This window comes from Ptychodera flava, chromosome 17 (assembly GCF_041260155.1).
Source record: "Ptychodera flava strain L36383 chromosome 17, AS_Pfla_20210202, whole genome shotgun sequence".
Taxonomy (NCBI): Eukaryota; Metazoa; Hemichordata; class Enteropneusta; family Ptychoderidae; genus Ptychodera; species Ptychodera flava.
This window is the reverse complement of record NC_091944.1, coordinates 27,984,492-28,007,379: the sequence shown is the minus strand read 5'-3', so window position 1 is coordinate 28,007,379 and position 22,888 is coordinate 27,984,492. Positions and strand designations below refer to the sequence as shown.

Genomic DNA, 22,888 nt, shown 5'->3' with positions numbered 1-22,888 from the left:
AAAGGAGTGGGGTTGGATCATGAGACATTGTAAGTTGGTCAGTCAAACTAGACGAAAATGCCACACATAGTAAATTTCTAAATGGCACTATCACTGTGAAAATTGGCATGAAGATCTATGATCATTTTCAATCTTTTTCTTGGTGCTGACGATGTAAAAATAACTATAATGCGACAAAATATACTGCTCACTAGATAAAAACAGTTGATAAACATGCATAGTGAAATGAATATTTCAGATAAAATGCAAAAATCAAATGATTGTCATTATATGCTCTTCAATCCTCATATTCCAGCGACTAACTTTGTTGCAAATTATATAATGGCTAATCTCATATCTCTGCAGTGTTTCTATTAGCTCCTGCTTAGTATGTGTATGTGTCTTTATGTGCCTGTGTGTTATATACATAGACAGATACGTCGATACATACAGAGATACAGAGATATATAGAGATGCTCTGTATCATTTTTGATCAGGCGTTCATAACTGCTACATTAAATAATTCATCTGAAAATTTGGCCACCATCGTGAACAGCTTTGAACAGCTTTAAATGGTTAACCCTTTACGCAGGTGAATTATTCGGGAAATGCAGCGTCAGTGCATGATACATGTTAGATTATAGAATTCTTTAGTAGATGTAAACTGTAGTTATCTATATAGGCGAAATGACTTACGTGCGTTTATTTTCCGATTAGAACTATATATATAAGAAAGAAATTTATGGATGGAATTTCTAACGATACCTCTACTGTGACCTTGTTTTTATTGTTGCCTTTTGGTTATCGCTTTTCTCGAGTACAATGGCAAGTCGGAAAAGTAAGGTCCAAAAAGCCCACCCGCGTTTTGGTGAACATATTTAGACCTTTGATCAACACATGTACCATCTCACAGGCGAGACCTTTACAGGTGATAACATCGCCCTTAGTAAACGTGCCAGTCAAAGCAGTGTGTATTCGGCGATAGGGCCTGCGTCTAACGCAGTCGATGGATTCACAAGCCCTTTCTGGGGAGACGAGTCTTGTTCCCATACGAACATTGAACAGGACCCATGGTGGAAGGTGGATCTGGAATACACGTACTTCGTTAAAGAAGTTGTGATTACAAACCGCAGAGACTGTTGCTGTAAGTATCGAGAAGACTAACTTCTTTTTCTGTCTTAAGTTTGATGACTTTGATTTAGTATTCTTCAAAAGAGTTGTAAATAAATCAACATTTTCATATAAAAGCAAATGGAAATAATAGCTCAGAATCGCTTATTTGTGTCAATGTATTGTCATGATGGATAACTATAGATTTCTACTCACCAAAGAAAATCTATATCTCTTTTAGAAAAAATGATGAAAATCATGAATACTACAACCAGTGCAATAGACTCCATTGCATTTGTTTCGAAATTTCTTTCTCATGTTAACATTTTCATCCTTTATTGGTGGGCACAGTATTCTCATATCCCGAGTAAAACAATATATGGAACTACCCCTATGAGAATGACGACATGATTGATCTGATTAGGCAAGTGGGCAGTTCAGTGATGTAACTATTTCTTGTCAAACAGCCGAGCGTCTTAAAGGAGCTGTGGTACGTGTTGGCATGAGCACGGATATTGGAAGCAACAGCCAGTGTGGTGAGACAGTGAGTCCTTACACGGCCAAACAATTCACAACTTCTTCATTTCAGTGTGCTATTGACACTGTTGGTCGGTATGTCAGTGTTCAGCTGGAGGGAAAGAACCAGTATCTCTCGCTCTGCGAAGTTGAAGTCCATGGTAGCCGAGGTGAGTCTGTAAATTAATCCGCTATATCGCCGTGATCGAGTTAACCAAGTGCACAGTTAGCGAAATTGGCTTTGACGCGAAATACTTATTTTGATCTTTATCCGCTATCCCTATCCAGTTTGTCGCTAACATGTGGTAAGTATAATATGTTAAACCTGTCCGAGACTCGATTGAAAAAGATATTGGGAGGAAATCATAGCCAAATACATGTGAAAAAGAAGCTAGGGGACGTATAACTACATAATCAAAGAAAGACCGTGATTTGTTCGATCATCTTACAGATCTGATGTGACTGTCAGGTGTTTGCGCACGTATTGGCAAATCTTGTAAAAGGCAAAAAGTATAGCTTTGTGTGTTGTCGCGTTTGCGCAGAACTCACGAGTTAAGCTTGAACTATAGAGTAAAAAAAATACTGTAGAAATGTATCTTCGCAAAATAAACTTTAACGTGGTTCTATGACTCGTAATCAAGGCCGAAATTCGAACTCCCATTTTGGATTCGTAACTCCCATTTTAGATTCGTAATAGCATTTTCAACTTTCGAAATCTCATTTTTGACTAACTCCCAACTTTCGTGCCCATAACTTTCGAACTCCCATTTTTTGATCGGAAGTCGCACCACGTACGTTTTTCTCAGCGGTCTTCAGTATTTGTGTAGGCACCCTAAGATGCTTTAGGCACGTTTTTCCTTCTTGGCCATTCTACGTCAGAATGCGTCATAGATACGTCACATGACGTTATCGGATTATTCGGTTTATTCCTGTGAGATGCTTTTGTCTAGTGCTACAGGACCTGTGGAAGTTAGTCAAACGAGGAAGTTAGTCAACAATGAGAGTTCGAAAGTTGGAAATGCTATTCCGATACCAAATTTGGCGTTCGAAATTTGGCCTTGATAACGAAACATGATGGTTCACACAACTAAAAGGAGAAAGATGCACTGAATATGGTCGAGAATATCTTACGACATCCCAATGAGATACAAACAAAATTCTATTTTTTAAGGAAAAGGGTCTAATTGTAACAAACATGCTCATTCAAAGCACAAGGCTGTTCAATGTTTGAAGAAACGAAAAGGAAACCACAAATTAGCAAAATTACATTACATGAAAAATCCAAGAAGCAGTGACTGTATATGTTTATATTTACATCCGTGTAAAGTGTCGTGAGTCATCGCAGTTGCGAAGATGGAGTATTGTTATGTAATGAGCTTTCTGTTTGAAATGTGTTATTCGATTGTGCGAAAATATTTTGATAAAGTTCTGAAAGCGAAGACATCACTCATGGCGATTTCGATCTTGAATTGGCATCAGAGTTCAGAAATACTGCTTGTTCGTATCTTTACATCTTTGCTGTCTTTTCCCTCCTAAACCAGACTGGCTCTTCTTTTTTGATTTTTACAACATTTTTAATGTTCCATTCCATTTCTTATTAGCAATGCTCTGGAGACCGGACCAACGTTGTGGTCCCGAGTATCCTACCTTATCCAATATAGACGGGGAGTGTAATCCAGCAGATGGTTTTCCTTGCTGCTCGCAGTTTGGATGGTGTGGCAGCTCGACATATCATTGTGGATGCTTTGACTGCATTGATTACAGAGAAGTCTATGGGAAAGATGACTCCGAGGAGGAAGAGGAGGAAGCAGGTAAAGAGATGTGGAGGCAAACAGAGATGTATAAATTAACACAAACGGTTGGACGCGAAGAATGACAGACAGAGATAGACAGCCAAACAGCAAAACAAAATTACAGAGGCAGCGGGACTGACTGGGACTGCGGCACCGACTTTCATTGAAATTAAACCTTAAAGCCCATCAAGAAATCCAAAATGTAGACTTATACTCATTGTCTCCGTCTCTCTGTCTCTGTCTCTCTGTCTCTGTCTGTCTCTGTCCAGCATACTACCGTCCATGATGTTTTTTATCTTCTTTTATTTTGTCGATATAAATACAGTCCCTCCTCCAGGGGCTGTGACATAAATATCTCTCTCCTCAAGGAATTACAAACGCTTGAGATATAATTGAATTGATTGAATTGGGATTTTATGAAGTTGCATAGCAGCCATTTTAGAAGTAGGAGCAAATACTTAGCACCGTTGCTTCATCTGACTTTCTTGCTGAGGCTGTGTGACAATTCGAAAATATTCTCTTTGTTCCAGTCGAGACAAATCTTGCTCTTCTCAAGGAAGCCACTCAAAGTAGCGTCTTTGAGATTGGGGTAGCATCAAATGCAGTTGACGGTCGCAAAAACAGAGCCTGGGATGGTAAATCGTGTACACACACTTTAAGGGAAGATGACGCATGGTGGAAGGTTGACCTTGGTGATGTCAACCCAATCGACCGAGTAGTTATCACGAACAGGGCAGACTATTACCGTAAGTTACGAAATCACCACTTAAGCTCTCGTTTCTTTAAATAAAGCAGGTATGGAGGGATTTTGTCATCCATTTGTTTTCTTCGGTTATGATTTATGCATCTTACCAGCACACGATTAAACTGCATGTAAACTGCATGAAAGCGAACTCATTGATAGAATTGTAGATCCGGGATCGAAAACATGGCTTCAACATAGCAGGAGAAAAGTGGAGATCGAGGAATTTTTAAGGTGAAAGAACATAAAATGATTGGGCTTATCACAAGAAAACCTGCCCATTAAAATGATCGCGTGCAATCGAAAATTGTCAGTAAAATGAAATATTGCTATTACTTGAAATATCCTCATTGATCTTTCAGAGTATCGACTACAGGGGGCCGTTGTGCGTGTTGGTACAGAACAGAACATCACACGAAACAGCAAATGTGGCGATACTCTCAGTGTTGGCGATGCCTATCACACACCGATCATTTTTAAGTGCTATGGCGTGACCGGTAACGTTGTCAGTGTACAGCTTGAAGGACGAAGGGACCACCTGACTCTCTGTGAAGTTGAAGTTTACAAACGTGAAGGTAACGCTGCAAGCAATACAGTCATGCCTAAGAAGACAAACACTGAAACAGAAGTGATACCGCCCTTTATACCATACCAGATGTTCCATTTTACAATAGAACAGCATAAAAATCCTGCTGATTATTTTCACCAAGCTTCACTTTTATCTTCACTAAAGGATCAAGGCACGCAATTCATCAGACTATACACAACTATGAGAGGGATTGGTCAGACGTGGTTCAGATTAAATTATAACACACCTCATCCGCAGTCTGTTGATAGTCACTTGGGATGCGTTCTTTTTGTGCTGATCTACATAAACGACGTCATCAGGCATCATTTGTCGGAACTGTTGCCTGCCAAGAATCAGTTCCGAAAAATGATGCCCGCTGACGTCAAAAACGACACTCGCGCATGCGCCAGCTGGAATGTAAATAACATGTCGTCCGCGGCTGAGCGAAACGATAGTCGAGAAAGTTTTCGGTTTATCCTACTTTCTGAAGAAGAACCGAATGCTCTGTTTGCCAACAAGGACTCGAAACGGACGAAAACGATAACCAAAGGTGCATTGAACGTTCTGCAGAGGTATTGCGACAATGTCGGAAAAAACTTTTTCTTGCCGAACAAATCCAACATATTACATGCGACAAGTTTTGTGTATGGTACGTTCTTATGCATGACTGTGGATGAGGTGTGTTATAAAACACATATTGACTGGTCATGATGGCAACAGCATACGTCTTTAACCCCTCGGGCGTTCGGCCTCGGGAAACGCACGTATGCTGTTGCCCTCATGGTCAGTCGATATGTGTATAATGCTACGTACATCTGCGGGAGAATTTTCCAATTTCATAAAATGCAATATAATCATTTGAAGGCGATTCTTGGTGGGAAGACATGCAGTGTGGTCCACGATTCACGGCACCAAATGGTGTATCGCCTGCACAGTGTAACCCGCACGGCATTTATCCCTGCTGTTCAACAGCCAACTGGTGTGGTATCAGCGATGATCATTGTAAATGTGACGGATGCATTGATTATAGGGAAGTATATAAAGGTGAGTTGATTGGGGCAAAGGAAGTTATTGATAACAGGAGTAGTTCAAAACCATAATAATACTGTTCCATACGTCGATCATTTGACACTTACAATTATAACCGGCAGAGTTTATTACCCCGATATTTAATAATAAACCGAATATTTGATATTAATCTAATGTGTACTCATCATCGAAACAAAGGTAGTGTGTCAGGGAAAGAAGAAAACCTACGAGGGACATACCATTGCCCTCTCCATCCAATCTTTTGGGTATCAGCGATGCTCATTTGGAATTTTAAGGGGACATTAATTGGATAAAAGCGTTAGAGCAGGTTGATGTTGAATACAGAAATGTCATGATCAGACCTTGAAGCAAAGAAATTGATCGCTGACCACGATTATCACTGGTAGGGTATAAAACCAGTTTTGTGATGTCTCCATGTGTTTTACATTTCTAACTATTTAGCTAAGCATTTTAAGGTATACTTTTACACTTTCAAAATTAATAAAGTCAATGTAATTTATTCCATTAAACAGTGGCCGATTCGCCAGTAGATGCGTGTTCTGAACCAAAACGGCTCACTATTCCAGATGATGGCGAGGTAAATGTGACGTCACCTGCATATCCGAATTTGTATCCTAGTTATGCAAACTGTCAGTGGTTCATAACAGCTAATTCTGATTTGGATATAGAGGTAAAGAAAAATTCTATCTTTTTTCATCGAACTAATTTTGGCTTATTTGTGAATGAATGTCTCGAAAGATAGAGTAGCTCTCATGTGATTGTCAATCTACTAGTTGTTTTACAAGCTAGGTTTATTGAGTCGTCTTTTTGCAAATAAGATTAATAACCAATCGACAAAGATCCTATGCACTTTCAATACCTGCCGATTCCCTTGTTAAAAAGGAAAGTCATATTCAGCTCTAATTTTATAGCTCTGTATTCGTGTGTATGCATGTCTATATGTGTGTATGTATGTAGATAGGTAGGTATTCCTTTGTGTGCCTGTCTGTCTGTCTGTCTGTCTGTCTGTCTGTCTGTCTGTCTGCCTGTCTGTCTGTCTGTCTGTATGTATGTATGTATGTATGTATGTATGTATGTATGTATGTATGTATGTATGTATGTATGTATGTATGTATGTATGTATGTATGTATGTATGTATGTATGTATGTATGTATGTTGGCGCGCATGGATAGATCTATGAATGGATGGATGGACGTAAGGATGGATGAATGGAGGGATGGATGGATGCGAGAATACATTCATGAATACATGCATGCATGTGTATAGATACATACGTACGTATGTATCTATATACCCATTTATGTGTCTATGGAGCAATTTATCTAAGGAAAATACATGCGTAAAGGTTACTCGTCTCTGTGTAGCTATATTTATCACATGCACAAGCCAGTTTGTCGTCTCCGAACAAAAAATACGGGATTTATTCTCTGGTCGTTCTACGTCACGACAATCCGCGTCTATGTCATCAATTTTTGGTGCGTCGGACCTTTTTTTGTCGATCTTCGGTGTGCTCGTAAATATGTAAACAAAAACATGGCGGCCCATGTTTCTCCAACGATCGATTTCATAACATGACTTTTGAAAAGTCATGTTATGAAATCGCTATTTTCACAGACCACGACATTACTAATCCGAACAATGTAAACACAAGAGTGTACCACCTGTATATTCCGAAGGAATGAAGTGAATAATTTGCGGAAACAACGAACTCGAAGCTGGTCGCGTATACCGTGGGTTCCGTACACATTGCAGGGTCAGGGCGCGGGCACACAGTCCATGTAGCCGACAATGAGATGCAAATGATATGCGGTTAAGGTCTCCTCGACTAACTTTCAGCTGGTTGCTCACTTTCTACTATTTTTTATAGTATTTTATACAAAGGCACAGACTTATTCCACCTGCAACTTAAAACTGATAGTGATTTTGTAGCTCATTCTTTACTATTTTTCATAGTTTTTGGTAGCCGGTATCAGACACTTCGTGTTCGTGTCGGCTACATGGACGATCTGCCCAGGCGCGACGTTTACAGTGTTCGCGCCGTCGAGATTCAGTCGATATTTGTTCCCGAAAAAAAGTGTATCTTCGTCTGTGATAAATTTCTAGGACTATGCTATCTTTGAAATAGAGTATAACTTTGCGGGAGGTAGCCTACGTGTAGACCGACAACTGTCATTTGCTCCACACACGAACGAACGTCAGCGCCAACGCCAGTGGCCGCACGAGGACGACTGGAAATGATTGACACTTGTGCACGGCGTACTGACATTATTCTAAAGTAGTTCAAAAGTTTAACGCGGAATCGTAATGGAACACTTACTTTTATTTTGCAAAAAAATAACGAATTCTTGGCTTGTGCATGTGATAAGTATATTATTCCCTAATATTTTTCTTCGTTCAGCTCGGAAAATACTCGTCACGGTGACGTAATGACCGTGTCACCACTCGTCTTCGACTCGTAGTGACACGGTCATTACGTCACTCGTATTTTCCTTCGCTGAACGAAGAAAAATATTAGGGAATAATATCTAATTATACACCTGACTTAGAAGAAATAATGACGTTATCAGTGAAATATGCATAATAGACAAGAGACAAAAATAAGAAGCAACATTTTCCCACCGGAGTTATCATGTGATATTCGGCCATTAGCGTTTGATAGATTTGGAGTACAGTTTGAATATTTTCACTATCTATCTTTTTAGTTTTCTAAAAATCATGACAGACGACAAATGACATGTTATTTCATCAATTATTTGCAAATCTAATACTTTCCCTACCGATTTAACTCAGATATGAATTTTAAAGTGAACCATGCAGGACTTATTCCTCTTATATACGATACAAAGTCACACAATATTCACACCAAATTCGAGAAGGCACAATCACAACAGTAATTGTTTTATCTCAGGTTACTGTAAACGAGGTCGATCTGGAGACGTGCTGCGCCAATGTTTACATCGGAACAGGCGATACTCTCAGACAGAACGAGTTATTCACTATCACCAACATGACGACGACATCGACGGTTGCGGAATCAAACAAAGTGTGGATTCAGTTTGTCAGTTCTGCCGGCCAAGTCCATAGAGGTGAAGGCTTCAGCATCACATTGAAACCAAAGTCAACAGGTAAGTGGCTTTTTTCAGTGAAAATACAATTCTTATAACAAGCAATGTGGTAACAACTCGAAAAGTCAGCGCTATGCTCGACAGTTCAAAATGATCACCAGCCTCACATTCAATTTTACACTGAAATATTCTGAAGGGATTTAAAGAATGTCTGATAAATTGTATTATACTGTGGGAGACTCGATGCTTTTCAAAAACAATCCATCATATTTTAATATCCTGTAATTTATTTTAATTTTGACTAAAAGAGACATACTTGCAACTTTGAAAACTTCAAACAAACACTTCCAACGGAGGATATCTAAAGTTTAGTACACGTGAACTATTCCTCATTCCTTACTATTTGCATTTGTTTTCAATTGCCATTACTTTCTGTATAGTGTTTAATGAGTCCTGTCCTTTTGTCTAAAAGTTGAAACAATGTCAAAATTGTACTTTTACCTATACCACCTTGTAAGCATGCATATTAGCATATAAATTCGAAAGACAGCAAGACTATGCAAAATCAGATTTTTGATAACTGTGATTCTTGCAAAGGCAACGCATGGCGAGAGGACGTGCAGTGTGGTCCAGGATTCACGGCACCAAATGGTGTGTCACCAGCAGAATGTAACCCACACGGTATTTATCCCTGCTGTTCAACAGCCAACTGGTGTGGTATCAGCGATGATCATTGTAAATGTTATGGCTGCATTGATTACAGGGAAGTCTATGGAGGTGAGTTAATCGGCGAACTGAAATTGATTGATGTTATAGACAGAGGAAAAGCCATGGTGATATCTGTACCTATTGCCCTCTCTGGCCTCCCTTCATCACATCGATTATTTTCACATACTTGTCAAACAAGGCTTTTGCCTATTGGCATTGTATTGCCTATATATTTAGTAATTGACGTCATTTGTAAATCCAAAATCTAATTGTTATAAACCCAAACCTAATACGATGTGTCAGCCGCAGAAAATGTCAAACTTGTCAGGTTTTTTGCCTATTGGCATTTTATTGCCTATATATTTAGTAATTGACGTCATTTATAATTTCAAAATCTAACTGTTATATACCCAAACCTAATACGATGTGTCAGCCGCAGAGTATGTGGAATAAATCGTTCTTTTCCCAATGCAATCGTTCGGTGTAAGCAATTCCTGTTGTAAATGTTAATTATACATTGATTGAAAAAATACGTATGAGAGTTGTCCATGCCTACAGAAAAGGCATGAACCTTTTTTTGCATCAAAGAAATTGAAGTGGTTTCCTGATTATCACTCGTACCCTTTATAACCAGTTTTGTGGTTTCTCGTTATGATGTTTGTGTTTAAAAGTTCTATTTGGACAAGAATGTTCAATTAACGTATACTGACATTTTCAAAAATAATAAAGTCCACGAAATTTATTTTATCAATTTACATGACAGTGACAGAATCGCCAGTAGATGCATGTTCTGGTCTAAAAAGAATCACCATTCCAGACGATGGCGAGTTGAATGTGACGTCACCTGCGTATCCAAATTTGTATCCCAGCTATGCAAACTGTCGGTGGTTTATAACAGCTGACTCTGAATTGGATATAGAGGTAAAAGAAGCTTCTGTCTTTTTATCGTTCGTATGTTGGCTTGTTGGTGGAGGTAGGCATGGCTGGAAGAGTTGAGTAACTGTCATATTGAAGTCAAGATTCTTAAACATATAAATCTTATAATTGTGTTGCCAGACTGGCGATGTAGTGTAATCTAATTTGCATCCAAACAGAAACTGTCTGAGGAAAATCAAAAGTCAATTAAGAACCAAGATTCATACATATATTATTAATTGTGGTTGTTAAGACCGTAGAAAATGGTTTTGTATATGCATATACATTTAAATATATCATGTTTTCGGAAATGTTTTGAAATGAACCACAAACAACCTAATGCCTCTGATATACTTACAAAGTAACACATTGTTACACCAAATTCTATTAAATTGGGACAATTTCATTAGTAATTTCTTCTCTCAGGTTACTGTAAACGAGGTCGACCTCGAGACATGCTGCGCGAATGTCTACATTGGAACAGGCGATACTCTTAGACTCAATGAGTTATTCACTATCACCAACATGATGACGACATCGACGGTTGCGGAGTCAAACAAAGTGTGGATTCAATTTATCAGTTCTGCCAGTCAAGTCCAAAGAGGTGCAGGCTTCAGCATCACACTGAAGGCAAAACCAAGGGGTAAGTAGCTGTTAGTTTTTTAATGTCAGTACAATAATTATAGAAAGCAATGGGGTATCACTGTGAATGGTCAGCCATGCTTAACAGTTCAAACTGACCATCCACCGCAAATTGAATTTAAAGAATGTATGATAAACTTGCCATTCTACTATGGAAGACTCGATGCTTGTCAATCCATTATATTCTACAATCCTTTATTTTCATTTTGCCTTAAGGACATAAACTCGCAGGATTAAAAACGTCAATCAAATATTTTAATTGGAGGATTTCTAAATTTGTTGTACACTTGAACCAATATGTCATGTTCCTTGCCATTTACACTTGTTTACAGCGACTGTTTCTTTCTGTATTGGATAACTGTGTCCTGGTGTGAAAAACTTCATTTAATGTCAAAATTGTACTTTTCTTAAGGTACCTTGAAAGCATAAATATTGGCATATCAATTCGAAAGACAGCAAAATATGCAAAATAAGATTTTTGGTCTTTGTGATTCTTCCAAAGGCAACGCATGGCGAGAGGACGTACAGTGTGGTCCAGGATTCACGGCACCAAATGGTGTGTCACCAGCAGAATGTGACCCACACGGTATTTATCCCTGCTGTTCAACAGCCAACTGGTGTGGTATCAGCGATGATCATTGTAAATGTGACGGATGCATTGACTACAGGGAAGTCTATGGAGGTGAGTAAATTGTCGAACCGAAATTTTCTCATAATAGGGGCATGGAAAAGCAACGATTATATCTCTATATATTGCACTAGCAGGCCTAACCTCACCGTATTGCTGAATTTATGTTTCAGTTTTAGAACCAGATTTTCGCCTATTCATATTTCATGGCCAATTTATCTAGTTATTTACTTACAATAACACGTTAATTTCCTACGTAACATCTACTAAAATTTGGTTTGTCTGTTGGAGATATTAATGCTCAGGGAATAAACCACTGCTTTTCCCGTCCAATTTATATTGTATCATGATGCTCCTTGTAAATTCTAAGGATAGATTGATCGCACAAAAGTGTAAGAGGTTGACCCTGCATTCAGAAATGTCTAAATTTTGCATCAAAGAAACTGACTGCTTATGTATACAACTTGTACTCTGTACAACATATCTTGTGGTTTGTCGTTGTAATGTTTTTGTTCATAATGTCTGTCAATTAAGCCAGGCATTTACATCGATGTGCCTTTACAACTTCACATATGATAAAGTCCCTGTCTTGTATTCCATAATATAGTGACCGAATCGCCAGTAGATGCGTGTTCTGCACCGAAAAGAATCACCATTCCAGACGATGGCGAGGTGACTGTGACGTCACCTGCGTATCCAAATTTGTATCCCAGTTATGCAAACTGTCGGTGGTTCATAGCAGCTAATCCTGATTTGGATATAGAGGTAATGTATTTTCTGGCCGAAATTATGCAATTACGATTTGTTTGTGAAGGCGGGACATATTGCCTGAAAGAAAGAGAAGGTGTAATATGGTGTACAGGTCTCTTTTGTTAAACGAGTGAATTTTGTAGACGCATTGCAAGACCGGTGACATAGTATAGCGGAATTTGCATTCTTGCCATTCTCACCATTTAAATTGATAGTGAAATTAAACTAAAACAGAGATTCGTATGCGCTGTTAATAGCTGCCATGTATAACGTGATAAACACCGTACTCAATACGATATCAATGTATATGCATGCATGCATGCATACATACATACATATATATATATATATATATATATATATATATATATATATATATATATATATATATATATATATATCCTTTCGTCTACCTTTCCATTTACTTAATCTGTCTGCCCACCATGTTATCTATCTCCGAAAATATCTGTGTAAGTGTACTCATGTGTATGGAGATGTGTTTATACATCCAACGTGAAATCATTAATATACATAATCAACAAGTATACCAGCTAGAAAAGAGACATGAAGTATCAGCTTTTTGTGTTTTGTTTTAACGGGTAAATCATGCCATCTTTCGCCGACATGCTCTCGTTTGATGGATTTGAAATATGGTTGGTTTATTTTCCTTAGCAGTCTTAATCGTGTTTCTTAAAATCCTAACACACTACCGTTCGTGTATGCTATTTCCTCAATTGTGTGCTCCTCTAACATCCTTGTTCGCTATTTAACGTAAAAAAAATATTTTAAAAGTGGACCAAACATGGCCTAATGTCCATGATATACATTGAAACTAATTCCAATTAAAGCGGACAATTGCATTAACAATATTTCTCGCAGGTTACTGTAAACAAGGTCGATCTCGAGACATGCAGTGCGAATGTCTATATTGGAACAGGTGATACTCTCAGACGCAATGAGTTATTCACTATCACCAACACGATGACGACATCGACGGTTGCGGAGTCAAACAAAGTATGGATTCAGTTTGTCAGTTCTTCCAGCCAAGTCCAAAGAGGTGAAGGCTTCAGCATTACATTGAAGCCAAAGTCAAGACGTAAGTTTCTGTATTTTTTCAATGTCAGCACAATGCTTGTCACAAGCAATGTGGTATCACCTCAAATACTCAGGCATACTCAAGTTTGTCCTCATCACCAAGCTCAAATTAAATTGCATACTAAATTATTCTGAAGGGATTTAAAGAATGTCTGGTAAAGTTACCACTATACTGTAGGGACTCTATGCTTCTCAATCCATTATATTTTATTATATTATAGCTTTGTCAATACCAGTGAATTTTGTGACGTCATATCCATACATCATTACTGATATGTATTCCTTATTCAGCATTGCGGGCCCCACAGCGAGCAAGTTTTTCTTTTGAAAACGAAAAAAAAAGGACTGCGCATTTCAAAGGAGGGAAAGTATCGGATAAAACCATGTAATACACAAAAATATAAATCTTGATAATGGTGCACAATATTGATAATAATGTCTTACTGTATGATTTATCACATTTTTTGAGTCCTCACGCATGCACTTGTCGTCTGGCTGGCTGGTGCCTCAGCATCAGTCCCCGCCGATACGCTGGTTGTATTCTACGTTTGTTTATACCACTCCAGGTCATGTGACCTATTGTTCTTGCCATACATTTATCCCTGAAAACACGACTGACACCTATTGTTCTTATGCAAAATAAGTAATCAGTCATACTTTTATTCATATGTAAATAAGTAATCACCACACTTTAATGAAAGAAAATTATTATCATATCAATAAAAGTGTAGTGATTACTTATTTAAATACGAAAAAAAGTGTGACTGATTACTAATTTGCAAGAGAACAATAGGTCAAGTCGAGATGTCTAAAGCATTCACACACATTCAATAACAAAATGAAGACAATTTGTTCAACTGATATGTTACAGCATCACATTTTATAATTCAATTTTAACTTTCTTTGGACCATGCTCAATGTAAGCAACATGATTTGTTGATGAAGACTGTCCATCTTTAGATTCGGCGTCTTCTTGGGTTGGACCAATCTTGTCTGTTTTGTTACATTGTTTTGTCGTAACTTGAGAAACTGGTTTACTTACAGATTCCTCTGATTTAACACTAGATGAAGGTGGTAGTTATACATTCGACACATGCTTTTGTTGTGCAGTAGACATACATTTGAGGCGCGTATACCGTCATCTGATCTGTGACCTGTTTGTTCTTTGATAAGCTGCTCATCGAATCCCTGATGGTACAGAGATGTTGCCGCATTCACCTGAACGTATCAAACACAAGACATATGTGACAAATATCATGGAAATGAGTACAGCCTTTTAGTAACGTTTGTGGAATAGTCGAAAGAAATTCTGTGATACTGCCGCACACACAACAAATTGTTTTGGTCAATGAATTCAATTTTATAACCTTACAGAATTCGTTTTGTGTATAAATATTTTAGTAAAAGAATAAATTACCTTGCCAGAATATCCAGTGTGCTGGCAGTCTGGCCAAGCCATCTTGCACATTTGCTTTGTGTAAAGACGTATATTTTCTGGCAGGAGAACTTGATTATCCCTTGGCAAGGGTCATCGATAGTACAATCCCGTCCGGTGTTATCATCGCCAAGTACTTTTTTATAAGTTGAAGTACACATCGTGGATTTTATGCGCTCCGTAGTAGCGGCTGCTCTTATAGGGCAGTTTGCCCGTGTAAATCCACTTTGGTTGTTTTTACATGGCCGTCCATGGAACTCTAGGAAGTCTCTTGGGTCATCAGATCAGACAAGTTGACAAGGTCCATCTTGACCAGTCGAAAACACGAAAATAGTATTGAAAGCCTGATGCATCCACGAGGCAATCACATGCATCTACAGATTGAATTCCTTCTCGCTAGCCAATAGCCAAAAAGATAGAGTAAGGCAAGCCATTTTATTTAACCAATCAGACTAAAATAGTTTCCTTCTACACAGGTGCATTATACCACTCTGTAGCCCTTATTCAAATGCAGATTTGCAGTTGATCAGAGCCCTTGTCCTACTTGTCTGGGATAGGTCATTCTCCCAAACTCGCATGCCAGGTGCATAATGACCTCTGTGAACCTTTCGACGTACAATGGGTCACTCCATTCCATCGTGGGTATTCAAATCAACAGTAGACTATTTATTGACAGTAATTTTCAAATTTTAGAGAAGATTGGCCTGTTTTTCGTGGTATAAGTCGTTAATCGCACCTCGTAGGTGAGCTGTTACAGTTGTAATCACCACACTTATGGTCAGGAACGTGTAAACATCACTCGGCCTTCGGCCTCGTGATGTTTACAAGTTCCTGACCATAAGTGTGGTGATTACAACTGTAACAGCACACCTACTTCGTGCAATTACTATAACTTACAACATGGTTCGCTTCGTTGCCGTATAGGTGAAACAGATATCAGTACGTTTGCAAACTCCTAGACGATACTGGGTTTGACACATGACATATTATGTATGTCAGTGGCCATGTAAACAATGCAAGCGTGAAAGGCTACTCGAACCAGCCGTAAACGGGCCAACAACGGCAGCTTGCTGTCATCAACCTTGACCGGAAGTGTCTACGGAAATTACTACGGAGCCATTCAAAGTCTCGGTCCAAGGTCAGCTACTACCAACAATCATGACGACCGTGGACTCTCCGTTGATCTAACATCTCGGCAACCTAATTCTGATGCACTGACTGTAATCGGAGACAACTTTCATTCATCGTTTTTTTCTCCTTGTCTGTGGTTTTACCTTGCCTTGTTCTCGATATCGCGACGGTACGGAAACCCTCCAGTATGTTTGTCAACTGTACCTTTCAAGCACCCGTTTACGTCAAGTTTTCTCGTTCGCCGAAATAAAATAGCTCTTCTCAAGAAGCCATCGAAAATTAAATTTATAGACACCATTATTATTGAAATATAAACATTTGAATAACAATGTTGAACTCTGTTGATATCGTTTGCAATGAATGCTGTACTACTAGCGACATAATAATGATCGTATTGATCAGCTGATACCATTGCGTGCAGCTCGCTGATCATGATGTGGATGCATGAACATTCCGTTTTCTTCATCTCTGGCATTTTACCGTGTCGGCTTTTTGAATGGCATGATATTTAAAGATGATGTTTCAAGTTTGATATAGACGGTAGGGATGCAGTTCCTTTTCATTTCCTTCGAAAATACATCGTCTTTCAATTCAAAATTGAACCGTGAAAGTGTTGGTCATTTTTTGTGCTGAACGTGCGTGTTCAGTGCAGAGCAGTGTGGAGTGCATGTGATGTGTGCAGAGTCAGGACGCTCACTGGCTTCAAACTCAGTTTAAAGTTCCCTTTTTATTCGTTTTCTACAACTACAAATTCACTGGCATTGCCAAAACTATAAAATAATAGCAATAATGCACACCCTCCCGGCCATAATGGACTCATAAGCAAACTTTGCACTCCATAATGTATTCGGCTTCGCCTCGTACATTATGTCGCGCAAAGTTTGCTTTCGTCCATTATGGGCTGGGAGGGGGTGCATTATTGCTTAAATATCCTTTATTTCAATTTTGCCATAAGTGTCACAAACAATAATTTTAAAGGGCGACATGGTGGCACATACTATGGCCCCATCCTGAACCAAATTTCACCCTAATTGCCGAGGCGTTTGACGAGAACGTCATCTTGATATACAAAAGCAGTGCATTGCCGACTATTACCACAGATACGGATATTGGCTCAACATTGTGGGCAAAGTTCGTTAGCGGACTTGATTTGGGCATTCATTTTGAGGTCACAACCATTACAGAAGGTAGGCTGTGCCCAGGAGATCACTTTGCTACACTCGGTGTCAAATATATTCATGGGATATTTTGAAAACCACTGTCAGACTAACGCACACATTGATCCGGTACACCAAGAATGTTTCGCTCTTTATTTAAGTAGTAATATTACCGTTCAGTGCGCTAGAGGTTGTAGTTAAGTTTACTGAACATTAACGATCACGACATTAGTTTTACACCAGTTTCCACTCCATGCTTGCATTCGAAAGTAAAAATGAAGTTTATGTGTTTTATGATGCAATTATCAACGGATAGTTTCTGGTGAAGTTGCGCCAGTGCGTTTTGCTTCATATAATTCTCGCACAACTTTGAATAATCTTAGCCATTCCAGTGCTCAAACGTCGACAAATTAAATGGAATAATATGCAGAAAGGCCTACTAAAAAGACCGAAATTTCGACCTCTGAAATTCTTTGTGACACAATATTCTACTGAAAAGGTTTATTTACTTACTTGTAATCATTTGGGATAGCCCCCAGTTGTGTCAGTCGCTGGTCTGAAATATCCGGCCCTGGCGATGACGTTCAGGTAGAGATCGAATGCGAAGAAGGCGAAGTGATGACGTCATGCAACAGTGTAACGGATGGAAGTGAATCGCACGGCACCAGGGACGGAGAAAGAATCATCCAAGTGACATCCAAACCAAAGTGCGTCGCTCAGAATGGAGAAGGTGGACTCGGTAAGTCATTGGTGACTGAAACAATTCTGACAGTCTTATTTTCGTCCCCAAAGAAGTTAGGGCAGCAGCTGCTCCAGATATACAAATTGGCTACCTTGCTGAAGTAGACCACTATCGCTGACCTTTATTGCTCATCGTTGGTCATTTTATCGACCATTTTGTTCAATATTGTTCCTTGTGTGAATAAAACATCTGTTAAGTCAGAAGGTGCTATTTTTAAACTTAGAGGCTTTATTCCAAAACCAGTACTTATTTTATTGTACAAGACGTTTATTCAACCCCACATATCATATGGATTAGAAGTATGGGGAAATACATTTACTTCCTATATGAATTGTATTTTTTGTCCCAGAAAATGGTTGTGCGGGCAATCTCATATGCTCATTCAGGGACAGTTCGTCTCCACTCTTTAATAGTTTGGAACTCCTTGATGTATTTAAGTTACACAGGTTTTTGATTGGTATCTTTGTTTATGATTTATTACACAATAATTTACCACATTCGATTACAGATTACTGCATGTTGTTAGATTACAAATACAATACACGACAAAAAGAGCAAGGGAATTTATGTATCCCACCTGTTAAGACATCAATAGGAAAACAATCAATAACATACACAGGTGCAATTACATGGAACAATATCACACTTAATACAAGAAAAGGAACTGACAGACATAGTTTTTCACAGTCACTTAAAAGGGATTTGCTGACTGAATATATAATATAGACACTTTTCTCACCACTTACTTTAAACAATAGAAGCTGGGTTTTAGATGTGATGAATTTTTGTATATTTTAATTTCTTTAACATCCATGAATGTACTATTAAGCTGAATCGAGGGGTCAGACTTTGATTAGCATTATTGCTATTTTCTGACTCCTATTACCTGTAAGCTTATGAATGATTTGTATACCTTTCTTTGTTCTAAACATGATTTGGAAAAATAATTTTTCAGGTAATAAAGTTAATCAATCAATCAATCAATCAATCAAGTCAGAAGATAACATGTGACGATACAATGAACAGCTCTAACGACGGTTAAATTCAAAGTGGGTACTTTTTCAAAGCATTGATCACTACACAAACACGAATCCCTGAAGTCACAAACAAACATGAATCCCGAAATCAGACTCTTATATGACATCATGGTTCAAGTCAGCAGATTTTGATCAGATTCAAACTCACAATTTACGGCACCGTCACCTAGCGAATACATCACAGTCAAAGCTGCTCGGCCAAATCCCCACTCTAAAAACTGTGGTTCAATGACCGAGCTCAGTTGTTACAATTTTTCCGACTGCAATTCCTCGACACACTGTAGAGTTAATGAAGCACTCTCACTCACATACTCGCCATCACACTTCGCTTACAAACTCTGTCAAAGCAATGGATACATCACTTTACTTGGAGAAGGACAGCTTCGGGACAATCAGCAGAGCTATCAACCCAGGATAGAAATTCAGCATATTTTTGATGGGATTAAAGTTATCAAGTCAGCAATTCTACACTTAATTTTTTTAAAGAATATTCTATGAAATGGAAGTCTTGTTATGACTGGTCTGTACACCAAATGAAATATTAATGAATAAATTTATTTATTTATTTCTTATTTGTTTATTATTATTAATTAATCACTAATTAATCAATTAATAATTAAGATAGGAATAAGAAATATTTTGACCAGAAGATTACAAACCGTCAAACATCAACTCATTTTACGGTAATTTGAGCAATTTCGATTAAGGCCACCCCAGTAGCATGTAAACAAAAGACGACGATATTAAAGCAAAAGGGGACAAATATCAGACTGATTGCATCGTATATAAAATCTGCCTAAGAAAATCCACAGTCTAATATTGAGATGTACATAAGATGTACCCTAAAAATGTAAAGTTTTAAACTTTCAATAAATTGCCTAAGGACATCCAGAGGAGCAAACTTTTAAAAGTTGATAAAGTCCTCAGAGGAATGTTACAAGGACATCCATATCGACTTAAAGATTACCTTGTGCTCTTATTAATGGCACTGGCTGTAAAACTCTGGAAGACAGACTAAGCGTACACGTTAGCAAATATTGATTTCTTTTCACTTCTAGGTGTATATGCTGTGGCAAGGTGTTGTAAGTGGTCGGGTCTTCAATGTCGCTACACCGAGTCTGTGTGGAAGTCTGGCACTGGGGATGACGACGTAGCAGAAGCCATGTGTGATATGTCTGTCAACGACTTGCCCGCCAGCACTCTAGGTAAGAGTCACTTATAGCTACATAACAAATATTCTTCAATGTTTGAAACCAGCTGGCTATTTTTGAAGTATGGTTACACTGCGACATACTTTGAGGAAGTTAGAATGTGTGGGACATGATGAAAGTTCCTTCGGTTTCTTTCCCATAAGTAGAAATTTCGCTGGGTCATCATGGTAGATTTGACAAGATGTGCTTTGTTACATCCCTGTACTCCAGAAACATGGAAAGAGTTTGGAATTAAAATATGCAGCAAGCGTTACAAAGAAAATAATTATTTTCAGTTATCACACTCTGACCCGGACTATCAATGGCCACTTTTTATCGACACAGTACAGGCTCGAGGTAAAACTAAAATTAAAAAAATATATCAAATCCTGAATCTTTCACATTATCAGGCCCATTCAGACACAAATCTGTCAATCAATCTACTCCCCAATCTTGTCTCCTATTTGAGCTTAGAAGACTTTTCTGCATTCTCTAGGGGTTGAAATATATTTTTACTGCAAGTTCATTAAACATGTATAACAAAGATCTTCTTTGGTCCATCCAAATCTACTATTTACTATTAGAGACCAAGTCTAGGAAAGATTCGCTGATTCCACATTTTGAACTCTTACAGGTTGCATGGCGTATACTTACGGGCAGTGGCTTGACGGAGCCCGGCCATGGACTGACTCTGAAGACCTTTTGACAAATTTCCAATTGGACTTCGTGAGGAGTGGGTGTTTAGCACAGAATGGCAATTACGGCAATGGTCAGTTCGTGCACGGTAGTAACCGTGTTAATGTAATGTTTCTGTCATAGTAGAAACGTGAGACAGGGCCGTTTGATATGTATAATCTGTAAGTGCTAATGGTCTGAGTTGGCATACTGCAAGTTTTTCTTTCATCTCAAACCAACTGAAACCTTATATCGTTATAACAGAACATCTTATACTTATAGCAAATTCATAGATAAAAAGCACGAAATTATTCTGATGAAAACAGAGTCCGACATTATATGATTGTGTCCTCTTAACTCATGTTTATGTTCAGGCCTGACAACATAAAGAAAGATCATTTTATGCGGTCAATTTTAATTTAAAGGCTGTTAATAACAATGAAGAGAAGGCTGTGATCAGAGGATGCTACTCGGGAGCCACTTTGGTTGCGCAATCGAAGAGCCACAGTGGAAGACCAAGCTGAGAGAAAAGTAACATTGCGCGATATCGTTTGCCTTTCTATCTATTCTTCATAGTTCTGTTTTGATTTACAGCTGTACAGATTTCGTCCTTCTATATGATAAGGTGATCTCTTTCTATAAAATGTTTCAGGTGTGTGGTCTGAGGCTTCATGCTGCAGTGCACCAGGTCTGCAGTGTCAACACATTTACTCTGACAAGAGCGACGGTGCATCCGGTGCTGTTGCGCATGTCCAGTGTGAAGAGGGCTGGGTTATGACCGGATGTAGTGTTTTCACGTACTGGGGCGTTACTGATGGAGCCTATGTCACTAGTAAGAATCTTCACTAAAGCTGATTGGTATTTTAAAAAAATGAGACATTCCAAAAGAGATTTTATCGAAAGCGCTCAAAAGACAATGAGAGCCGAATTTGATTTACATAGAGTTCAAATCTAAAATGGCATTTGGACATGTAGAACCAAACCTGATGAGTAGTAGGCTAGAAGTAGTAGAACAAAAGAAATATCTGCCTACCAATTTCACATTTTCGTTTTACAAAATCTTCACACGGCTCGGTCACTAAATAATACTTAGTGAAAGAGCCGAGCGGTTATGGAGAGAACTGAGCCAAACGGCCGAGCATCTATCTTGTCGTAGAACAAAGAGGGATACCATGCGCATAGTCGGTGGACTTAGCAATGAGCTGAGTGCCTGCGGATCTTTGTGGTTACAATGACATCTACCTCTACTTCTTCTACCTAGAGAAGGTAAATGTGGCGTTTCTCTTTTTGCAGACGATGGAATGTGCAAAGCGATAAATGGCGGGGAAGCTAGCATGGATAACAACACACGTGGCGTGTGGGCTGTTGCAGTGTGCTGTAAATCGAGCGACCAGTAATGATCGAGGAAAAGAGAATGATTTTAGTCTTTACTGAAATACAGCAACAAAACAACAACTAACTGCTTACGAGCTGTCCTGTATATAACTGCTAGCAATATCACACAAAAATGAAAATTCAAATGACGAGAAAATAATTTTCTGTTTTCAAATACAATAAAGAAACCTGTTACAGGCAGTTCTTTGAATTATTGATTTAATGCTATCACTTTATCGGTATATTCGCAGTGTAATTTTCTCTTTATTCATCGTTAGTTCGAAGTTTTACATTTTAAATTTAGCATTAAAGTTCTGTTCATGACATTTCTGGTGTTTTCTGCTTTTTAATGTTTTCAGAATTGATTCACTGTTCATCTACCTCATAATATTATTTGATTTATTATGTAACATTACCTTTAGTGTGTTGATAAAAATCACATTTATCTAAGACAGGATATAAATGAAAATATTATTACCGGTATGAGGTTAGGGTTATTGAGCAGCTAACTACAATCTGACATGCCGATTTCGAATCATTCGGATCAGCTGTACTTCAGGAAATGAGCTTTTTCCATGTTTCTAA

The 22,888-nt window shown here is 38.4% G+C and overlaps 1 protein-coding gene across 1 annotated transcript in view; it reads left to right on the top strand.

Moving 5' to 3' along the window:
• Positions 1-22,629, top strand: part of LOC139115965 (uncharacterized) — a 38,610-nt gene extending 15,981 nt beyond the window's left edge. The window contains exons 8-26 of the mRNA XM_070678442.1: positions 893-1,123; positions 1,557-1,775; positions 3,207-3,416; positions 3,929-4,144; positions 4,503-4,715; positions 5,573-5,752; positions 6,271-6,428; positions 8,668-8,884; positions 9,422-9,601; positions 10,296-10,453; positions 10,874-11,090; positions 11,592-11,771; positions 12,325-12,482; positions 13,347-13,563; positions 17,818-18,024; positions 20,123-20,269; positions 20,889-21,023; positions 21,582-21,761; positions 22,223-22,629. Of these exons, the coding sequence (XP_070534543.1) occupies positions 893-1,123; positions 1,557-1,775; positions 3,207-3,416; positions 3,929-4,144; positions 4,503-4,715; positions 5,573-5,752; positions 6,271-6,428; positions 8,668-8,884; positions 9,422-9,601; positions 10,296-10,453; positions 10,874-11,090; positions 11,592-11,771; positions 12,325-12,482; positions 13,347-13,563; positions 17,818-18,024; positions 20,123-20,269; positions 20,889-21,023; positions 21,582-21,761; positions 22,223-22,326 (3,527 nt within the window). The 3' untranslated portion in view covers positions 22,327-22,629. The remainder of the gene's footprint in view (positions 1-892; positions 1,124-1,556; positions 1,776-3,206; positions 3,417-3,928; positions 4,145-4,502; positions 4,716-5,572; positions 5,753-6,270; positions 6,429-8,667; positions 8,885-9,421; positions 9,602-10,295; positions 10,454-10,873; positions 11,091-11,591; positions 11,772-12,324; positions 12,483-13,346; positions 13,564-17,817; positions 18,025-20,122; positions 20,270-20,888; positions 21,024-21,581; positions 21,762-22,222) is intronic.
• Positions 22,630-22,888: the final 259 nt, after the last annotated feature.